The sequence below is a fragment of the Pezoporus wallicus genome, unplaced genomic scaffold (assembly GCF_028554395.1).
Source record: "Pezoporus wallicus isolate ANWC-B61680 ecotype Strahan unplaced genomic scaffold, APGP_CSIRO_Pwel_v1 contig_5767, whole genome shotgun sequence".
In the NCBI taxonomy this organism is placed as follows: Eukaryota; Metazoa; Chordata; class Aves; order Psittaciformes; family Psittacidae; genus Pezoporus; species Pezoporus wallicus.
In genome coordinates, this window is record NW_026640599.1 from 9,186,621 (window position 1) to 9,203,144 (window position 16,524).

Here is a 16,524-nt window from a genome sequence, read left to right on the forward strand (position 1 = left end):
GACCTTTGGAGACTCCCTGCATAAGAGTATCAAAGGAAGCAGCTGTCTAATATGAAAAATTACATTGTCCTGAATCTCCTTCAGATGCTCCTAAGTTTGGTTTTTATAGAAATGCACCCAAGAATTAAGAGGCTGGATCAGTATCACTGCTTTTTTTTAATATTATTTCAGGTGGCTAAACAGAATTAACATGCTTGCTGCTGGCTATGCAGAAAGAGAGAGGATCAAACAAGAGCAAGGTAATGTGTTGTTAGTTTGGTTTCTTCTGTCAGCTCTTATCACAAGTTCATCTGTTCTTTTTTCCCTGCTGTATATCAGGCCTCATTCTTATAATCTGAAAGCAATTCACTCATGGGTTATCACTGTTGTTGCTTTAGAGAATTCCTTCTTTCTCAGGGATTTTGATTAGCTCCTTCAGTTTCTGGTCCACAGACTGGATTATTTCTGAGAAGGCCACAGAAGATAGCTAAAAGCAGCAAATGTACCGTCAGTAAGCTCTGGTATGTGGTGCCAAGGAGTCTGTGTCCCCTGTCAGAAGAAACATAAGAATCTGCAAACTAAAAAAAAAAAAAATTAAACATTTTATTTGGTGTTTGAGTTCACAGGGGGGAGGAATGCATGAAATTGGTCTCAGGAACAAAACCGTTCTTCAAAGCCTGTTGACATAACTGGATTTCCCCTAAAGACTTTAATTTTAAGGCCATTTATTTTTTTTGTGATTTCGACTCCTTTTGCTATACTGAGGTTTGTGCTAAAGCCCTGCTGGCATTTATTTGAAATCGCAGTTTTTCATCATTTTATATCTGTTTATTTTTAATGTCTAATATTTCATGGGTTTAGAAGAGTGGCATGTATAAAATAATGAGTTGCTTTGCTTTAGTTTTCTGCAGTAGAAATCCTGTTTTCAGTCAGGAAAAAGAAAGGCTCAGTCCTCAGTTGTGTTGGGGTTATTGTTTCCTAGAACTGCCAGTGACATGGATCCACAGAAGTGTTCCTATCCAACTAGCTGTTTTGGCAAGCAGCTGGCTTTTGAGTCCGTGCTCTCTTTTACAGATGTACCTGGCAGCAGACACCAGAAAATTGCAGTGATCATGATGATCCAGAGCTTATCCAGATGCCTGTCTGCCTGCTGCCCACTGAGTCAAAACTTCACTTTTTTAATCCTGTGGCTCTGCAGACTCCCTCAGTAAGATTCTTTCTTCTGGCCCAAAAAGCTTATAGGTCAGAGCTGCAGCAGCAATGTATTTAATCTAGTCTTTCCTTTACAAAGACCATATTTCTAACCATTTTTCAGGGAGAGTTGTATTCAAAAGGCTATTGCTAGGCTTCAGCATTTGCCACGTGGTGTCCTTCTTGCCCCCCAAAGTTGTGGTGTTCTACCAAATTATGTGACAGCAGCCTTAGCCCTGACTTTCAGGTCTGATACCAGGAGGAGATAGTTGCGTGTGGTCTGTCTCTCTGCAGTGTGTTGCTGTAGTGCCGTTTTCCTGAGAGACACTGCAGATATACACTTTTCCCCAGTGAGAAGCAAGGGTGACTTCAGCAGCCAGGTAGAAACATTAAGAGAGTAGGATATCCTGCAGTGGTAGAAGATTAAAAGATCTGAAAATTACATCTTCGTTGATTCGTACCCTGATTGCCTCACCACAGAGCATCCTAGAGGGATGGCCTGGGGTTGAAGAGCAGTGGCTCACAGAATACTGCTGTAATTCAGTGGCAGCAGTGTGCAAGGGAAGGTTTTTGGTCTTGCCATTTGGTACAACAGAAGATTGTTGCCAACAGGTACAATATAACTAGGTTGTACCTGTTGTTACCTTATTTCTAATCTCATCTTCCAGTAAATGCAACTGCTCATCCTGGGAGTGTTGCCCACACCCTTTTTTAGTCTGATATAGTCCTTGGCACATCTAACACCAGACCCTTCATATTCACACAGCCCAGGATAGCAGTGCTATGCTCACTGTTCCTCCAGTCATGTTGTCAGTGCCTCACCAGACTCCAAAATCAAGTTAGGAAATCTGTACTCCCCAGGCAGCACTAGAATAACTGTTTTGTAGGGACCTTTATGCCATCTGTCACTGCTTGAGGAGGCTGTGAACAAACTCTGAATCTTGGAGTCTTCTAGGAAATCCTCTGTGTTAGTATTCAAAGCCAATTTCAAACTCTTATTGACAGCAGGTTGGCACTAGAATTGTAATAACACGTGGGACAGTAAGTGAAAAGGTGTGTGAACAGTTATGCTTATGCTGTGGAAGTGCATAATTACAGACACGGTACGCCTTTCAAAATCCAGATGGATATGGAGAAATATTTTTGCTACCAAGCAATCACTGAGTAATAAAATAGCAGATGATCCCACTCCTAGGCAAGAGATCATGTTCATCCAGGCCTGTGTTACCTATTATTAAAATGTCTTCCTGTTGAAGATAATCAATGAGACCCTACTTAAAATGGAAATTATATCCCAGGCACTGACAGAGCTCCTTATTACCACTCTAAAGCCATTCACTCAAATTGATATACAGGTAGGTAAAACTATATCCTCTTTGTGTTGCTTAGTTGTGTTTAGTATGGGAAGCAGTATCATGTTCCCCCCTTGCCGCTGTACAGTACTTCTATGCCTCTAGCTATTATCATTCACTCCCAGCATAAGGGCTATTAAACAGCTCGGTAGTGTCTCTAATTAAGAGAGACATCAAGTTAGCAAAGTAAAACCTCTCTATCACTTAGATTTTTGCAACTGTAAACACCGTGAAGTTGGAATTTTCTATATTCAGTGACTGTACCAACTGTCATCTACATATTTGATTTTACAAAAGGTCTTTTATTTCTGCTCAGTTCAGCCCTTTGCAGCAAAGCTTTATAATACCTCTGAAACAATTCAACAGTAATTGTCAAGCCTGTTTCAATTAAGAGTTGAATGCTTCTGAATCTAAAGTGCATAAATATATTTCAGGTGCTTCGGAGATGCACAAATCACCGAGTTGTGGGTGTACTGCTGAGTAAAATGTTACCTTCTGTACGGAACAGTTTTATAAAAATATCATCAGCTTTCCATATTAAATGCAATGAATGTTAGCAATATGGCAAGAGAGTTCCTTGGATGGAGAAGTTATATACTTTCTAGTCATATAAAATCAGAGAAAAAAATACTAGTTTATATAAATAGAAAATACTTAATCGGCAGATGGCAGGTCAGTGTTAGTTTATATATAATATATTAAGTCTTTTGCTTATTCAGAAAGCTTTCAAGATATTCCCGATGCATTGAGCTTGTCCATTACTGAATTGGACAAAATCTGGAGAGAGAAATACGGTAACTGTTTGATAGCATTATACACACTTTAGACTAATGAGTCAATTGCTAAAAGCAGAACATTTTTAAAAGCTGGTGTGAGGCTATGTTCATACATTCCATCTGGAGCTTGACCCCTGTGACAGCAGAATTTTTCTAGACAAGCCATAGGTTGCCAACATAATTCCCTGTCTGAGGTAAGATGCACAAAAGCAGGATCATACAGTGGCTTATGTAATGCGGATTTGACAGCAAGAACCTCCTTGTATTTTTAGCCAAAATTGGAACCTGCACTAAAGCTGTTAAATATTACTTTCAGAATAAACAATTGAGCTCCAAGTTTACAGTAGTGTCACTGAGTGATGCAATTCTGACAGGCCTCTCAGCACATGCCATTAGGCTTTGCTGTAATGCAGCAAGCAGGCTTATATGCCAATATTTTCAGGTGGTTTTAGTTGCTGGAAACAAGTTTTCTTAAAACTAGGAGTGATTTTAAAAAGAGTTTTCACTGATTTAGTCTTTCATTCACCAAAAATTACTTATTTGCAGATATCTTTAGATGAAACTGTTTGGGTTTTTTTTATTTCATACTCATGAAAAACTTTGTTTATTCTACTTATTCGTACTATTTGAAGAGAATCTCAGCTGTAAGCTTGAAGGATGCAAACCAGGAGACTTAGAGTTAAGATGGAGTTGTTTGTACTTGGAAAAATTAAATAGATAAATAAAGCTGTCCCTACCATTTTTGCAATCTAAATATATACAAAATTGTAGGGAGAGCTGTTTCAAGATGGTGTTATTTAAAGATAAGGGTTTTTTTTTAAATCTTTAAAAGTTTAGTTACAGGTAGCTCATTAATCATACAATACAAAAATCATCATAGTAACAAAAAAAATCATTAAAGCCAAAATTGTATGCTGTGCCAGCTTGGATTTTAGCTTAGATTGCTCCTAATGAGGCACTGGAATGGGTTGCCCAGGGAGGTTGTGAATGCTCCATCCCTGGCTGTGTTCAAGGCCAGGTTGGACAGAGCCTTGGGTGACATGGCTTAGTGTGAGGTGTCCCTGCCCATGACAGGGGGGTTGGAACTAGATGATCTTAAGGTCCTTTCCAACCCTAACTATTCTATGATTCTGTGAAGCAGCAATCAATCTTTTTTTCCCCATTTATCAAAGAGAAAGTAGTAAGTTAGTTAAGTAGTTCACTGAAAACTTACTAGGCAAAGTGAAAATTGCCTGTGATTAGTCTGTGAATAGTCTGAGCTAAAGTGTCCTGTTGTACAATGTTTTACCAAATACTAGAAGGTGACAACAGAAATGTTTGCACATATCTTACAGCGTGGCAAAATATTAAAGTTACCGATCTAGAGCTGAGTTGGCAGCTTTCTTTTTGAAGGACTGTTAAAGTCCAGTGTCCATTTTGTTAGATGCTGTTCTGCTTCAAAAATATTTGCAACAGAATAAATATAAATTCCCTTGTGGTAACTTCTTCCATGTGTTTTGCCCTTTGACCAAGCTACCAAACTTATCAAACGGGCTTGACCAAGACTTGATTTCATGACAAAATGGATCCTCATATCCTTTGTAGTTTCTTATCCATCTTTTGGAACTCTGCACTTAAGTGTCATTATCATACTTTTCCTTACCGTATTTCCTTTATGATCTTGCATGGATAACATGGCAGCAGTTGTTTTATGAATCAGATATATGAAAACTAGTTTTTCTGCCTTATCTTTAAAGAAGCTGTTTGTTAATAGAAATTTAATTTAAAAGCTTGGGTAACTGGTAGCATACAGTGGAGAAAATAGGTATTAAAATAGCATTGATTATTCATGTGTGCAGTAACCTCTACTTGTTTGATTTGCCAGTTGGTTCTAATTATATTTGATAATGTTATTTGCAGTCAACAAGACTTTAGCAAGTTACAATGTCATCCTTCCTGTTCAAAAAATACTTTCAGTATTTTCCAGGCAATGTATGTCCAGTCATAATTATTTTTATGGCTGTATAAGTATTTGAAAATCTGATAGTTTCAGTAGGAATATTCTGCATGTTGTATTTTATAAGGAGTGTACAAGTGTTAAATTTGTGGCTCATTTGCAGGTTGTTGTTTAATATCTGCAATGGGGCATTAGACTTAGTATACCACATAATGTTTTGAATTTAGATTAGATTAAAACAATTAGATTGAAACAATTGCAAATTACAGCAGCTAATGTTTACAGCATTCACTAGTATTTATCTCTCAGTAATACCAAGGATGGTTTTGTGAAAGCAAGTCTCTGATACATGAATGTACCAAAGTGTGTTGGTAGTTCTTGATCTGATCTGTATGTAATTTGTAGATTACTGGAGTGAGAGCGATAAGGAGGAAGCTGACACTCCGTCAACACCCAAACAAGACAGCCCACCACCCCCGTATGACACATACCCACGGCCTCCTTCGGTAAGTCACCTGCAACTGTCTAAAGGGATCACTAGGTAAAGCATCACCTTTATGTACTCTCCTGCCTAGAAGTATCTGCGTGTGCACATTAAGGCACACTCTAGCATACCTTTTTGAGTCAGTACCTGACTTAAGGCATTTGTTAAGTCACATGCATTGCTAACTTCAATAGCCTCCAGCAGCCTAACTTCAATTGGTTTGCAGAGAACATGGATTTATAATCCCACTCACTGTATGAAGTAGATTAAGTTACAGAGTTCTTTTTTTCCTGATCTTCATTCATGATGATCACCTACTCATCCATGCAATCCCTCACCACCCCCTTATCGACTTCTCTGACAAAATCTTATTGCCTCAGTAACAACACAGGCTCTTCTCTAAGACTCCAACAGTTGTGCTGTGAAACTTTACAGTGACAAATGGCACTTGAATTTCCAGAGAAATGCCAACATATAAATGTTCTGTCTTATATTGCAAACAGTGATACCAGTTGTTCTGTTGTTGTGGAAAAAGTAGGTTCGTCTGTAAATTGGAACACAAGGGGATTTGTTTTGCTTTATTCTTGAAGCAGTTGTTGGTATAAAGCAGAGTATGGACATCTAACTTGTTCTACATTGGCAATTTTAATTTTCATGTCCATATACTCAGTATTAACTAATGCATCTTACTTGAATATAGTTTTTAAAATGCAAAAATTTGGAATCAAAAATTAGAAAAGTTGGGGGAAACGGATTGTTCATGATGTTTAATTTGAATGCAATACTTTATCTTCCCAGATCATAGATCTTTAAACTGCACCAAAACACTGCAAACATGATTCCAAAGAAATTCTTAGCAAGATAGGATGACAGGGCATTTGGATGTCATTTATAAGATTTTTAATGGACCAAGCCCACCTCTTCTATGTCTTCCATAGTGCTATATTCTGCCAATTTTACTGCAAATAATTGTGTTGGCTTATTTTATACACTAAGGGACATAGTAAGTATAGTGATATCTTTACTATTATGAATAAGAATCAGTGTTTGACCTACAGGTGTGACATATAGATATGGGCACGCCTTGAAGTTAGGATCAGGACAGGTTAATCTGGTAAGATTATGCCTTTGTTACTGAACTGGGTGGTGTCAGTGACAATGAAAAGTACATGGTTATCATGAGCACTAGGTCTCGGTGTACACTGATCTGAAGGTTGCTCCATTGCTGATGTTGCAGATGAGCTGCACAAGCCCTTATGTGGAGCCAAAACACAGCCGGCTCTCATCCACGGAGACCTCCCAGTCGCAGTCGTCGCACGAGGAGTTCCGCCCGGAGGCGGCGGGGAGCGCCACCGACTCGCCGGTGCGCAAGACGGCGAGCCAGCGGCGCTCCTGGCAGGACCTCATAGAGACACCGCTGACAAGCTCAGGACTCCACTACCTGCAGACGCTGCCGCTGGAGGACTCTGTGTTCTCCGAGGTGGCCGTGGTCTCCCCCGAGCACCGGCGGCAGTCCACCTTGCCCACCCAGAAGTGCCACTTGCAAGACCACTACGGCCCCTTCCCCCTCGTGGAGGGTGAGCGGATGCAAGTGCTGAATGGGAATGGGGGAAAGCCCAGAAGTTTCACTCTGCCTCGGGATAGCGGCTTCAACCACTGCTGCCAGAGCCTTTCAGTTGGTGCCGCCGATCACCATGAAGAAGCACAGCAGAAGGAGGTGGAGGAGGAGGAGGAGGAGGAAGAGGAGGGCAAAGCAGCAGACGAAAACCAGGAAGATAAAAGTAAGTATTGGATATTTCTGTGGCTTTTCCTGTTTGTGTAAAGTGGAGATTGTTTTTCCTTTTTCCTATCAAAAAAAAACCCCGTCTTTCAACATCCCCATGTTTTACCAGGCCCACCTTGTCACACACCTCTTTTATTTGCCGTTTGTATAAGGCTTAATAATCAGTGTTGCATGACCTCTCATGATCACCAGACGCTTTCCCCTACAGCTCACCCCGTAGGCTGCTCACCATTCCTGTAGGCTGGTCACCATTCACCTCCTACTAGCAATTCTTAGTTATAAATGGGTTTTGCTTCCATGCTTTCTTCCCAGTTCCACTTTCACAGTATCCTCCCCCCCAACACATGTATGTCTCAGGACATACTTAGAAAAATTTCCATCCAACTCCATCTAGGTTGTGAAAAACACTTGGTAAACCCTGGAGTGCAGGGTCAGGCTGAGATTGTGTGGTAACCAGGCGGGCAGGTCAAAAGACAGCCAAGAAGCTCTAAGAAGTTGAAAAAGAGAGTGTATTTTCCCCAGTTCTTCACCTTGTGAGTTATAGAGAGAGGAGTTAAAAAAGAATCTTTTGAAGAAAATGAAAAAATTAATAGAGAATATCTAACCAGCGAGGCTTAAAAAAAAAAAAAAAATCATAATGCTGAATAACTGTCTCTTGTGTGGCACATTAACTCCATAGATATTAATGCTATTTGTCAAAATAATCCAAATAAACAAGGATTGGAGAAGGTCCCTGCTCCTTCTGAACGCGTAAACATATTTCTGTGTCTGTTTCATGCTCTGTCCTTCACTGTCATTTATGGAGCTTCTCAGCATGTGTTGCTAGCAAAGCTGAATTCACACCCAAGTTGTAGGGTCAGTCAACAAAGCCAGCATCCATCAGTTGTGGGGTCATGCTGCAATTAAATTACCTGATGTGGCAAGGAAAGCAGGATGATCCCTGAAGTTCTCAAAGGGTCTGTACTGTCTGGTTCCTTCATGTTCATTTTTTTCACTTCAGTATAAGAGTATAAAAATGGTAAAGACATAGGAAATGGTAATGCAAGCTTTGGATAACTACCTAGCTAAGATAATTCATTAAGGTTAGCACCTTTGCTGAGCATTAAAATCCATGTGGATGCTATTTAGTCTACTTAGGAGAGATCAGCGTTTTTCCATTGCCCTCATGTTTCAGTCAGTAGTTTCTAAAAATCTCAAATTCTTGACTTTGAGAAAACTGTGATTTCTTTTGCAGGTACTAAATTCAATGCCTTTAAAAGTTAAAAAAGGCACGATTTCAGTTGCGTTCATGCATGACATCTCCAAAAAAACCCATACATTTTTTAGGGTAATATTAGACTCTGATTGACTGTGAAATGAAGCTGTCTAATTAATAGGGTTAAATTTCATTGGCTATACAGAATGCTTTATCCCATTTTTAGCCTTCCATTTCAGTTTTCAAATGGGTTTTTGCTGATAACAATATAAAAATATTTTAAAACAAAATCCTTACAGTCAACAGAAAGAGTCAAGGAGACTTCCCACTGGAGTTCCTGTGCTGTTTGGGCATTACTCAGAGATACTGTTGCAAGGCCTAAGTTGTTAGGGGTTTTAAATCTCAATTTTAATGCTTTTGAGTTGCTGGTTGTAGCATTTAATAATGTACTGTACTAATAAAGGGCTAATGCTTGATTTAACGTGCCAGAACTTGGGCCCTTCTCCATCTTTCTATGTCAATTTCCAAAATGGGAGAAAAAAGGTTCATTTTTTAAGTGCTCTCCCTGTATACGCATGCTTTTATTTTTCTTTGAGTGAGAAGGTTTTCTTGGTTGAAGCTTTAACAGGAGGTTGTTTTTGAGACATTAATGAACAGCTAGACAAGTAAAGTGCTCATGGTGAATTATTGACCATGAAATTATAAAAACAGAAAGAAAATACTGTTTAGTCTGTTGAAAAGTTTAAGTGTTGAATTGCTTGTTGCCATGGCTGCAATGTTCTGTTTGCAACACTGACTTTTTCCAGTGCCCTTAACAGTAAAAAGCAGGAGGGATTTCACGCAAGTAGTATTATTAGGTGCAAAATCCAGTTTCTGAGCTGAGAGATTTGCTTTTAACTGCTAAGTCTGCTGACAGGGTGGGTGCCCTGTGCATGCTCCATCATTGCCCCCCTCCCTTCCATTGCTCTGGGAAAATGAAACATTGCAACTGACTGGCAAAGGGGAATCCTTTCCCTTTTAGAAATGTTTTAATCTCACCTTGAACATTCCTTGATGTGGTGTCAGATGAGCCTTTTAAATGTATTTATTTGCCTTACACATTTGTGATCCTGACATAGTTCTGAGCTCTTGAATGATTATATGTGTTCTTGTGTGTACAGTTACGTGTTTTAAAGCTTAATCATTCTTATTGCTTTTTTTGCGGGACAAGGAATGCAGTTCCTTTGCAGTTGTTGCTGTACAAGTCAAATATCATTGCCAAAAGTTTGTTTTCTCGGCTTTTTGGTTTTACATTCCCACTTTTAAAACCTCTTGAGTTTCAATCAAACAGTAAAATGCAGTCCTGTTTCTTCCAACTTCTTTTGCAGAATTGTTCTCAAATAACCACACCGCAAATTAGGAGCTCCATGTTTTTTTCAGATGCTGTCACCAGCTGCTATAATCTAACATAGTTTTGTTGACTTTCTACTAAAGCTACACTGACATGCAACAACTAAGCATCTGCTCTCTCTTAATTACTAATTTATGCTTTAAATAGATATTACAAGACTTTACTGACACTGCAAATAATTTTGTGCGTCAGCTCTTCTATAGTGCCTAGATATATCATGGTAAACTGAAAATGTGGGGTGTCCTTTCCTATGTTTGTCTGTGAGGACCTGACTTTGTTGTGTGTTCAGTTGCTGCTTTTTGTCTCGTTATATCACATGAACATTGCATTGCTAATCTTTGATGGGTTGTTTTATTTCCCTAATTAAAATGACATTTGTGTGACTCATTTAGATGTTCCATATTGACACCGTCCTGTAATGGTCTCTTTCTTTGTAATTGAAGAGGATCCTGTTGTGGGGTATTTGAGTTTGTCTGTGTGTTCGCTCCTGAGCCTATGAAAATGGCAAACAACATTCAGATCTATGGCACCAACCGTCCCTCTTGCTGTGTGGTTCAGAGGCAGCCTGCATGCGGGGAGCATGTCAATGGCTGCGGCACAGTGCATTGCATTTCTGTGATTGCGTTGTGAAGGACAAGCTGGGGCTTTTCAGTTTTGTCTTGTGCTAGAAGGAGGCAACAGAAGGAGACAGCTGTGCATCATGGCACTGCCACCCCCCTTCCCCTCTGGCCCCACTGCTGTCTGCGCTTTGTGTTTTGACAGATTTCACTACTTAATGCCAAAGAATGCTTCTGGGATCTTCTTGGGAGACTGTTTCCATGATTTGTCCCAGGAAAGCTTGCTTCATTTTTTGCTTTATTATTATTTTTGATGGTGGTTCCTTCATTTTCAAAGACTTTGGTTTCTGGCACAATAACAGAAATTACTAAGGGTTCCACATTTAAGAGAATATACTAGATCTCTACAGAGTGTAACTGGCTGTAGGTGCTACAGACTTAGCCACAGAAAAACCTGTACCTTTTTCCATACTCCCTGAAAAAGTCTTTTGAAAGCAGTAGCATCCGTGGGAGTCTCTGCTGCTGTGACCTGCCTATACAGTGCTGGGGCAGGAGCTCTGCTGCTGGCTGGATGTGTTGTGGGATTGGCCAGAGCAGGATTGATGCACCTCCAGGGAACTCACGCCTGGGACCTGCAACAGTGTGCAAAGGAGCTTTCCACTGTGTGGGCTCCTTAAGATTTCTTCAGGAATATGGATAGAAGAGCATTGATGTCTCTGAGTTTGAAAAGGTATTTGCAGCAGAAAGAAATAATTTAGGCTGTCTTCCCACTATTTAACCCCATTTCCTTCTGCATCGTTCCTCACCTCTTCTTCTCTTGCTTCTGCAAGTTTTATGTCCTTGTTCTGCACTTTGAGTACTGTAATTCCTGCTGACATGTGTTTTAGGGTTTTTGTTTTCTATCCCATCCTCATAATTTTGGAGTATCTTCTATAACAAGCTCTTGAATAGATTTCAATAAATCACTGGCTGTCCTTTTGGGATAATTGAAGGGTGGGAGCCTTTTGTTTGCTGCATTGATTTGCTCCCCTGAAGTGTTTATGAGATGCAACAATCTTCCATGCATGACTTGTGTCACCTTGAAAAGATTTCACAATGTTTCCTAAGCCTGGGCACACTCACATGTATTCCCTGGCATTTTGCTGAATCACTGGAAGCCCTTGTGCAGATTTGCAACATCTCCCAGCATCCCATACTTAGTCTCACATAGTCTAGCGAGCACTGTCCTAGGGGAACATCATAGCCTCATGTTCCAGTCTTTGAAACATGACTTTTAACCTTAAACCACTGAAGACACTTGCCAAAGGCCAGAGAGGAGCTGATGCTGATATTTTGCAGCTTAGAGGGATGTCCAATCCCTTCAAAGGGTTTCAGGAAAGCTCCCTTTGATGTGAAAGAGATCCCTCACAGTCACTGAAAGAGATACTGAATGTCTGTTTGTGCTAAGGTACCAAGCCTGAGACTTTCTCCTTTTTTTTCCCAGTTAAATAATTAGGAAGTAGCAAGAGAAACTGAGAGCAGTTTCTCCCACCCCACCTACAAATTGCAGAAATGAAATTCAAGGTGCAGTGCTTTCACAAAATAGCACAGATGGGTTTAAGGAGTAGTGCTATGACTAGCAGTGGTTTCACGCACTTTGCCCAAGAAGGTATTTCCTTGTGACATTCTAGGTGATATTTGCCTTCAAGAAGGAGTTTGTGCTAATGAAAAATATACTCCAAATAAGGTCAGATGTTTCAAGTTCTGAAATACAGGTACAGGGAGGCTTCCCTGGTTTTAATGAGAGGGCTGTAATGAGCAGTGCAAATGCTTCTCTCAAAGATCACTCTTTGCTAATTAAACACTATGTTTTGAAGTGGTACGCTGTGTACCACTTCTAGGTTTTGCTTCTCTGCCTTTTGGATAGGGTGTCTTTTCACTTTGGCAGGGTTTGGGCAACAGTGAAAGGTGGGAGTCAGGATGAGTAATATGTAAAGCCTGGATTAAGGGCACTGGAGTTGATGGGGATGTGTGTCTGAAATTAATAGGGCATTTGCTTTTCTGACAGCCTCTTTCCATTTTACAGAAGGTACCATTAAGGTTGTCCTGTCTTCTGACCACCTAGTTAGTTTTATCCTCACCAGGAGGCCAGGGAGAGATCATTAAGATATTGTATCTTCCCCTCTGGAATTAACTTAGGGTAGTAGAAGTCTGGTAGTAGAATGCCTGGTAGTGTCTTAAATAAGTGGAGCTGTGAAAAATCACAGGTAATGTTTCATGTTAGAAACATTCCTTCTGAGGCTGGCAAATAGCAGGAAGTGCAGCACCCTCTAGGACACTAAGGAGGATGTTATTCTAGCTTGCTACATCCACTGTCGGTCCTGTACATAGCAGTATATTTGCCAGGGTTGTTTTTGTTTTTTTTCTCAACATCCTTCTGGGCGGCGCAGCCTATGTGTGCTCACACACTGAATAGACTAAAGAGATGGCTGCTTTTCCTAAGCTTTCTTACTCTGATCTGATTTTTCATTCCTAATTCCCATTTAAGCCTTCATGTGGCACCCGACTGGGCACTTGCACTCCCGTGGGCTAAGGACCAAGGCTTCTTTTAATGCCTTGTCTGCTAGGAGGAGACCACCTTCCCACTGCCCCTGCTGGGCTAGCTTTCCTCAATAACTCAGAATGAGCTTGCCTAAAAAATACTGCCTAGTTGTGTTCAGAAATATGATCTTAAGCTTGTTGGTTTATAGTGTAAATAACTAGCCCGCACTGCTTTGATACAGATAGTTTATATGTGCGCAAGGTGCCTCACAGTCTCAGGGAGGAAGGAACTGTGGAAAAGCAGGGCAAGACAGTAGCTGCTGTACCACCTGGGCTGCTTTTCAAAGCAAATGCTTTATGTACAAAATGTCTGGTGGAATGGCATGTCTTCACATGCTCTTGGATGGTTTTGTTGGTTTCGTCTTAACTAAACCATTTAATGCTTCATTTGTCATAAGATCCAGTGAGAACCTATGAGAGCTGTTATATTTGAAAATGAATGGGTGAGGGGACAGCACTGTTGATAATCTAGGTTATATGTCAGGCTAATGCTTTTTATCCTTGTTAAATTTTAAGGTACGTGTTTATCTGAATAGGAATTTCTGTAAGCTTCTAGAAGCAACTGCAATTTGGGAAAATTGTCAACTAAGAGTTGCTTAATTATCCTCCAGCTGACACATATGTATGTGCATATGTTCAGCTGCATGTATAAAAAATGTGGTTTAGACTATTTATTATCTTTTAAGACTAGCTTGGATAAATAAGTACTGGGAGTAGGTATGTTTCTTTCTGAGCATGTTCTTTAATTAAAATTTTAAAATTTATAAAATAAAGCTTTTCCAGTTCTCATATGCAAAAGAAACTCTATTGCAGGAATGGGTTTGTATTTTAAATAAAAGTGATGGGATACAGAACCTCTGTATTCTGATTTTAAATTTCAGTTTAAGGGGGAAAAATTGCCTGCAGTGTTTGAAAGCCAAATATTGAATTATTTACTAAGCAGCAATTCAGAAAGCAATATGGGCTGTCAACAAAAATAAAAGTAGTTTAATTTTTTGCCTCCTTAGTGTTTTTACATATGAATGCATTTTACCCACAAATATGTTGTTGCCACATTTTAAATTTTAATTGATTTCCATTGCTTGTGCTACTAAAAATGCAAAGGAAGGGTAAATTCCTACTCTTATCTCAGTTTTAATAGCTTTGGATGTCACTGCAAACAAAGTTCATCTGCTTTTGCTTGAAATATATGGATTAAGTGGTCTTTTTACAGGCAAAAAGAAATGCACAAGAGAATTTCTTATGTGGCCATTCTTACAAATTGCTTTTCTCACAGAGTTTCCCCAATTATGTTACTAAGTCAGTGGCTGTCAATGGAGCCATGGTAGCAGAAACACCTTTAGGATAGGTGAAGGAGCAAGGAAACTATGGATGTGCAAATATATTTCTATTTTTTTCTTTGATGTTCTGCATTAATTTTCTTGCTAGGTGCTATGTAAGCAATCTGGTTTGCCTTGAATTTTTCCATTTCTTGGAAATGGAAAATCATTTCTTTTTCCATTTCTTTCTGGTGTGAGCAAGCACTGTCCCTGCCACTGCTCTGTCTGAGTCTGGCTGCACACATGTTCTCCTTGGGAAAAGACAGCTCATCAGTGGCAGACCACATTCAGGGAAGACAGTCCAAGCCCTCTGGGGCTGTCTGTTTACCATAGGATATGAGATTGCTTCCCAGTTTGTTGGCCTGATAGGTCTCGATAGCAATATAAAACAGCCTTTTTTGTGCTTGCACATTCCTCCCCCTCAATTCAAAATGTGCTTTCTTTATGAAGCATAATACAGTCACATTTCTAAAAGGGGGTATGTAGCTTTTTTGAAATTTGAAACAAAAAGGAAAATCAGACTTTTTTTTTAATTTAACATATCGTTTCCCATTAAAAAGAAGGTTTTCTTGTCTCAAAATATAGACTCGGATTCATTTTTTATTTCAATCATGAGAAACATACATAATTTTTAATCATTTGTATAAATCTTCTTGCTGAAACTCACTGAAAATTGTTTTAAAGACACTCTCAGATTTGACCACTGCATAATACATGAGGAAGCCATTTTTTTTTTGCTGGGATTTTTGCAGAACTGGCATAGTTCCTCTTTGAGATGCAGCGAGTACTCAGCCTAATCTGAAAGTTTCTAAATGCAAAGGAAACAGATGCCTACAGTTAAAAACATTAACTGGCTACTGTGAGCATGAGAATGTTTTTTTGAAATATATAATTTTAATTTTTTTTTGCATTTTTCAAAGCTAAAAAAAAACCAAAACCCCTTTCTGTAATGGATTATAATGAAATCAGAAGGATATGACATGGTACCAGTAGAACTGGGAGAATAGAGGAGGACTAAAATTTTTTCAAATTACATCTTCAGGTGATACCATCTGCTGTCTGTGGTTCTCAGGTTCTTGCAAGGCAACTGTAAAACATATGCAGGGATGAACTTGAATTAGTGCTGCTTGGAAGGTCATTGGATGTCTGTGATTTAGTTGAATGTTGAACTTCTGTCACTGTGTAAGCATGCATTCTTATTTAATTACTGTTCATCATGTGCAGCAGATAATGAGATATTAAAGCCCTCATGTGAACAGTCAGCATCCTGCTAGATTTGTTTATGTTGGACAGCAGACTCTGGAAAAGCCCAATTTTTACAAAGCAGGTTTTTTTCATTTAACCTATTGTTAAAAAAGATGTCCTTGTAGATCTTGGATTTAAGATGAAGACTGTCATGGAGGCCTATAAATAAATGTTGCAGGGCAATTTCCTGTTAACCTTCCAAGGTCCCAGCCTGGCCTTTTGGCTGACTTTCCTATCTTTTTAGCCACTAGCTGCTGCTCCAGAGGGTCACAGACCTTGTGTAGGTCATGTGTCCAACCTGCCATCCCTATGCAACTTGTTTGGATACTCTTTGGCAGATAAAATGACACTAGATGCTTATGTTTAGGCATATTGTTTCCTAAACATTTCCACTGCAGGAGGGCAGCATCTCCAAAGGCTCTGGTGAAGCTGTAAATGTTCTGTGCATGTCTTGGAGCCAGTGAGATGGAAGTGAATTCGAAAGTTACCCACTAAATTTGGAGCCACTATACCTGCCAAATCTGTCCTTAAACATCCCTAGCAGTATTCCTCATTCCCTCCGGACAGTGCTTTTTCTCTTTGCTGTATTGGAAAGGATTTTTTTTTTTTTCTCCTAATGGATATTGAATCATTCCCTCTGCAATTCAAGTCTACCATTTCTTTTCCATTATGGCATAGAAAACAAAACTGCTCCATTACAGCAGCTCTTTTTTTCAAGATGAATATTTGTTATGAAG

At 39.5% G+C, this 16,524-nt stretch overlaps 1 protein-coding gene across 7 annotated transcripts in view; it reads left to right on the forward strand.

The window, feature by feature from the left end:
* CNKSR2 (connector enhancer of kinase suppressor of Ras 2) overlaps window positions 1-16,524 on the forward strand; it is a 213,027-nt gene that overhangs the window by 164,697 nt on the left and 31,806 nt on the right. For all 7 annotated transcript variants that reach the window (XM_057419585.1, XM_057419587.1, XM_057419588.1 and 4 more), the window contains 3 exons: window positions 172-239; window positions 5,640-5,740; window positions 6,956-7,499. In XM_057419585.1, coding sequence (XP_057275568.1) covers window positions 172-239; window positions 5,640-5,740; window positions 6,956-7,499 — 713 coding nt within the window. The remainder of the gene's footprint in view (window positions 1-171; window positions 240-5,639; window positions 5,741-6,955; window positions 7,500-16,524) is intronic.